The sequence below is a fragment of the Anomalospiza imberbis genome, chromosome 1 (genome assembly GCF_031753505.1).
Source record: "Anomalospiza imberbis isolate Cuckoo-Finch-1a 21T00152 chromosome 1, ASM3175350v1, whole genome shotgun sequence".
In the NCBI taxonomy this organism is placed as follows: Eukaryota; Metazoa; Chordata; class Aves; order Passeriformes; family Viduidae; genus Anomalospiza; species Anomalospiza imberbis.
Window position 1 is genome coordinate 55,937,069 of NC_089681.1, and position 6,000 is coordinate 55,943,068.

The 6,000-nt window shown below is 40.5% G+C and overlaps 1 protein-coding gene across 2 annotated transcripts in view; it reads right to left on the reverse strand.

Annotated features, from left to right (window-relative positions):
* TMX3 (thioredoxin related transmembrane protein 3) overlaps positions 1 to 5,706 on the reverse strand; it is a 29,275-nt gene extending 23,569 nt beyond the window's left edge. Inside the window, exons 1-3 of one of the 2 annotated variants that reach the window (XM_068193233.1) lie at positions 5,603 to 5,705; positions 5,328 to 5,382; positions 599 to 638 (exon numbers count right to left, since the gene is read on the reverse strand). In XM_068193233.1, the coding sequence (XP_068049334.1) occupies positions 599 to 638; positions 5,328 to 5,382; positions 5,603 to 5,651 (144 nt within the window). In that variant the 5' untranslated portion in view covers positions 5,652 to 5,705. Of the gene's footprint in view, positions 1 to 598; positions 639 to 5,327; positions 5,383 to 5,602 lie in introns of both variants that reach the window. The other variant, XM_068193243.1, reaches the window with a different exon arrangement.
* Between the last annotated feature and the right edge of the window lie 294 nt (positions 5,707 to 6,000).

Below are 6,000 nucleotides of genomic sequence, written 5' to 3' on the forward strand. Positions count from 1 at the left end.
ATAACTCTCAAGTAGCACGTATAGTTTTTCCCACTCAAAAATCACTGAGTAATAAAATTTTGAGAATTACAGTACATATTTGGGTGAAAAAAGGAAAGTTACCTCATTCACAAGCAAATTCAATCTTTTAAAAAACTCCTTGTCCCAGAAATAAGGGACACTGAATCTTTCCAAATAATAGTAAGAAATTTCCAAATAAGAAAAGTAACAGAGGGTCTTATATATTTGGTCTTTCAGTGCTAACAGAAGTCTAGAACACAAATCAGCTGATATAATTAATGAAAGGAACTATAAAAATTCTTAAAAGAAGTTATCACCTCCTGAGTGTGTTAGGTAATCTGCTTTCCTTTTTAAAAGAGTGTAAAACATAGACTGAAGCCTATTCAGCCTATTCGTGGTTTACTCTGAACAGCAGACAGACTGCTTATCTATCCTGTCAGAATTACTGTAATCAAGTTTTTCTGCATCATGTACAAACAATTTTCCAAGCAATGAACTTGGAAGTTCCAAGTGATGAGCCTGACTACAGGGTGTAGCACTGTGCAGTCTGTTTTTTGATTTCCACCAGCAGATCTTCCCATTTTCCTTATATACTCACATCTACAAGCCAAATATCATCTTTACGGTTTTCTTTAAACCTAAAAAGGGGAAAAAAATTAAAGCAGTAAGTTATGTATCTGAAAATAAAATACTGAAATGCATGTGTGAAAAAGAAAAAGTCTATAATAAGGTTAATATAAAACTATAGATACAAAACTTCTGTTTTGTTTCTTTCTTTGAGAGTGGGGAAACAGAGGAGATGCTTATTTTTTAGTATAATATTGCCCCTGTACATGATACTACACACACAGATGTGCCATTAGGTTTCTGTAACTATTTCCTAAGACAAAAAATAAAACAAAACAAAAAAACCCCACCAAAACAGAAAAACAGCAAGAAATAAGAATACACAGCAAAACACACAGAAGATATTTGACTAGCATGTGGAATCTAGGGGGGAAGAAGTATTTTTCAGTTGTCTGAGTTATATTAAAAATATTTGCTGTTGTATTTTTAAATACCAATTAATACAGACTCTTTGAGTAATGGTTTAAACTGTTAATCTTAACTTTACTAAACTTTAACTAAATTATCTTTAATATTAACATGCAAAGCAATTTTAGCTCAACCTCCTTTAACATTCTACTATAGGTGTGTCAGTTTATAGTTCTATTGAAGTTGCACACAACCATGAAACCAACTTAATGGCATAAAAATGACCAAGTTACTGATAAAGCTCAGAGATACACAGGTACTACGGAATTTTCTTAATGCTAAACAAATGGCATTTAATTTAACTGACTGGTTTTATTAACTGTAAATCTATCACTGAATTCTAAAATCTCTAATACAAAACTAAGCTTGATAAATCAAAGTTCTTTGGTATCTCCCAAAATGCTGCTTACACGTTTCACTGTTGTCACTACAAGATCATATGAATTACTGCATTAGTTAACTAGCTCTATGCAGAGAATCAAATTAGCTATTACTTTAACCTAAGGTTTATTTTTGTAAAAGACCAACTTCATAAGTGACTAGGACTGGGACTAAAGTCATACACTATAACATACATGATACAACATTTCTACGGTACCACTCTTCCTATAAAATGAGATATTTACTGTAATTATGCAGTAAGCGTGGATCTACACTCTTAAGATCCAATTAATAGAAGTTATAGCCTAGCTTATCAGTTCCCAATATGCAGCATGCCTATAAATGGCCCATAAACAGTAGACAAAATTTATTATATTTCATTTAAAGATGAATCTGTAACAGTCCATAATGGTCTTGAAGAAATACTAATGCTGATATTGGATTACTGTTTGCCAGAAATAATTCAGAAATCATGAATACAATCTAATTATAGTGTTGAGTGTTGGAAACTTAGAATTGCAGGATTTCACTGGTAAATTGCAGCCTATTTTATTTATGGCATACCAAGGCTGCAACGCCTGTACAGCAGCAGGAATGGTATTTGCAGAGACTATACTATGGAACTGCTAAAGGAAAGCAGCATTTTTAAGTCACAAAATTGCTTAACTGACAACGTCACTAAAAACTTCACCACCCTAAGCACTATAGAGCTAATGAAACAACCAGTGAGCATCCAGCATCTCCTGAGAACTCTAACAAAGCTACAGCTAACTTCCAATTACAATGCCAAATAACTGACTATGATGCAAGAGGCAGAAAGCAGTTACTGAATCATAAGATCCTAGGCTGTGCTTCAATTTAGAATATTACTTTTTCTTTGTATAAAAAGAATTTACAATTAAATGATCTCCTTCCTCTGCCACAGTACAACAGTTATGGCAAATTGTAAAGAGCATTTAAGTACTGAGCAAGGTAGACTGCAATCTTGCCAGCACACAGAAAGAAAAGAGAGAAAGAATGAAACATCTGGAGGCTGTGCTTTCCAACAGAGTTTAATAATTTTGACTTAAGGTTGCATAAAAAGTACTGTAGTTTTTATAATAATAAATTTCAACATACTTCTCATCTACAAGTACCTATTTAATGAACTTCCACAGAAACTAAAATCTGAAGTGTAACAAAACCTCGACTACCAAAACTCACTCATTTTGTTAACGTCAATGATAAAATTACTACATAATATTAAGAAAGTTCACTTTCACACTGCTGAAGAAAAACAGAAATCTCACTAAAAAATGAGCAGTAAAGCATTTTCTGAAGATGCTGTTTCTAGGCCCTATAAATACGTTTTCCAGGCATAAAATTTCAGTCTCTTTATAGCTGCCCTGTGCAATCCTGTCAGCTGATAGAAACACAATCACACTGATGGAAAGATGGCATGTTGCACATCCTTGAATCAAAATTATTTTTCTCAAACACATACATCTTCTCAACTACATGATCGAATGTTCTCTCAGCCCCTACTTAAACCAAGCACCCCACTTAATCATGAACAGTTAAAAGAAACCCGCATGAAGCAAAACTGAACATCAAGGTCACAATTCCGAGTGCCTTAAAACAACCCAGCTGCTGTATCTGTTTCTTGCTTCCCCCAGCACCATTTCTGATGCTTCTGATCCTGGTCTGAGCCACCCCACAGACAGAAAAACACTTCCTTTTTAAGTCACGTTACATACCTGCTTCATTATCACATTAGAACAATGTGATCATAAGATGAGTACTGACCTGAGGCAGCAGATCTGCTATCAGAGCAGCACAAGCCAAGAGGAAGCCACAGCTCATTTTGTGCACCCCTCCCACAGCCCAGCTGGGCACTTCTATCAGCTCTGCTCTGCTACTTGTTTTCCTATACCCTGTAAGCTTAGGAAAGGGACCTATGCCTTGTACTAGTCCACATTGTTTACAACTACTAAAATTCCAAGAGAACACAAAGCTTTCGGCAACAGTAGAATGTCCATCACGTTTTGGCATCTATAAAATGGAAAACCTGAAACTTCACCAGTCACTGCTCCCCAGTTTGGAGCAAAATTAAACTAAAATTTAAATTGTTTAAATTAAATTTTAATTTCAATTAAATTTAAATTGTTTCCATGACCTCTCTCACCACATGCCAATTAGCTACAAAAAAATTCAAAAAATCCCGTACAAAACCTGCCCCAAACAATTCTTCAATTCTTATTCTCAACTGCAAATGTATAGTTTCAAGTCTTATTCTCAACTGCAACATGCCTCTGTATAGTTCTGCAATTGAAAAATGCAAGTGTTCTAAAATAAGATTTCCTTTTATCAGTTACTTTAAAAGGTTATGTGACAACAGAATCATCATTCTTCATTCCAAAACAGCAAATATATTTAAATACACACATGTGGAAACATGATACGGGAACATGATGTAGGAGCACAGATAGGCTAAGTGAACGCATCTGCAGTCCTTGAAAATATGAGAATGTTTTAAAAACAAGCTTTGAAAATCAAGTCCAAACATCTCCCATGCTTCAGTTGTTTTTTCACAACACCAGACACTGCTGTGTCTCTCCTGAGAACTCCTTCCATATGCTCCCATCCCCTCACTGATAAAATCACTACATCTCATCTGATCTTATGATTAACAAGCAACATTGTAAAAATGTGAGTGGTTTCCTGACAGTTTAGCTCTTTGATGCAATTTATCGTGGATTGAACCCTCATGAAAGCATCACCCTTATCTGGCTGAATTTATCCCAAAGCAGTCATCTAATGCCAACTTCTCTTTCCCTGCCAGCTATTATTCCTCATACATTTTCTTTCAATTCCAATAATCGTGCTGCTTTGTAGCACTTGATATCAACCTGCTATTCTGACCAAAAACACCCCAAAACATTCCTTTGGGTAATTTTCTTGGGAAACGGCACCTATGTAGCTACCAAACTGCTACAGCAAACCAGCACACCAACAGTGACTACACAACCAAGTTCATGGCAAGACTACCCACTTCAACTCCTGCAGAGTCTCAGGACTAATTCTGTTGTAAAGGCACATTTTTACATAAATATTACTGGCACTTCAAGCAGCCATGAACTAGTCCTGCAGCCTCTTTCTTTCTTCCCTTTCTGGCCATGCATGAATGCACTTCGACTAATTTTCCCAACCCCACGTGGCAGCCATGCCACAAGCACTAATGAAGAACATGGTTAAATGTAATCAGCTTTTATCTGGGGCACGCACCAACACACCAGTGTATTTACCCTACCAAAAAGAAAGAACAAGAAAGGAAGCCTAGAAACATTTCTGGCAACACCACCACAGCAACAGCTTTAAAGAAGCTGAAAAATTAAATTGTTCCTCAGTTTCATTAACTGAACCTCCTCAATAGGTGAGACTGAGGAGAGACCTCATGGGAGTCTACAACTTCCTCAAGAGGTGCAGTAATTGATCTCTTCTCTCTGGTGGCCAGTGACACGACCCAAGGGAACAGCATACAGCTGTGTTGGTGCGGCTTAGGTTGGATATCAGGAAAATGTTTTTCAGCCAGGGGGTGCTTATGCTCTGGAACAGGCTCTGCAGGGAAACGGTCACAGCATCAAGCCCGACAAAGCTCAGGAAGGGTTTGGACAACAGCACATGGTGTGACTTTTTGGGAGTCCTACGCAGGGACAGGAATTATACTGCAATGATCCTTGTGGGTCCCTTCCAACAGAGAATATTCTATAGTATTTCAGGCCACAATTTTTCTTTCCTTCCTGCTACAAAAATCACAATCTTTTCCAGTGTAGCTTTCTCGACAAGAACACTACACACAAAGTCTGGGGTCATGCTCCTCACAACAAAACAACCAATATCTTGGCAATTAGGCAAGACACCCCAATACTTACGACTCATCTAGATCCTCCACAAAACCTGCACCTGACGCCACCACATGCGCAACCACTGCGAGGGAAAGGAAAAGCGTTCCGTGAGTGATGCCCGAACCAACGCGGGGTGCTCACCCACGCCAGCTGACAGACTCCCTTCCCTCCTGGCCCCTCACGCCGCCAGCGCTTGCCTGCACTCCTGCCTGCCCCAGCCCTGCCCGCTTCCCAGCCCCACCGCTTCCCCCCCCTCTGCCCTGCAGCCCAGCCCGGCGAAGCCGACACCGCCTGCCCATCACCTGCCGCCCAGAGGAGGCAGCGCGGCCGCCCGCCCGCCGCTGCTGCCATGTTGACAGAGCCGCGGCACGGCCGGAAGGGGAAGCGCCGTCCTCTCCTCACGGCGCAGGCGCGGAGCCGCGGGCGGCGGGGCGGGCTCCGGGCACAGCAATGGCCGCGGCCCCTGCGGGTCCGGGATGTTCGCCCTGCCGAAGGGCGCCCAGCGAGGCGTGAGGGAGGCAAGCGTGGCGCTGCGGCGCGGTGGCGGAACGCGGGGTGCTTAGACTCTGTCGTCTCCCCAGCAGGGAGACTCTCGTTCAGTTGAATCAATGCTCTGCTCCTTTGGAAGAACAAGCCTCGCCCTCCCTCCAGCAGGAATACGTGTGCCGCCTGTCATGTTGGCGGGTCTCTGCCCTGGGTA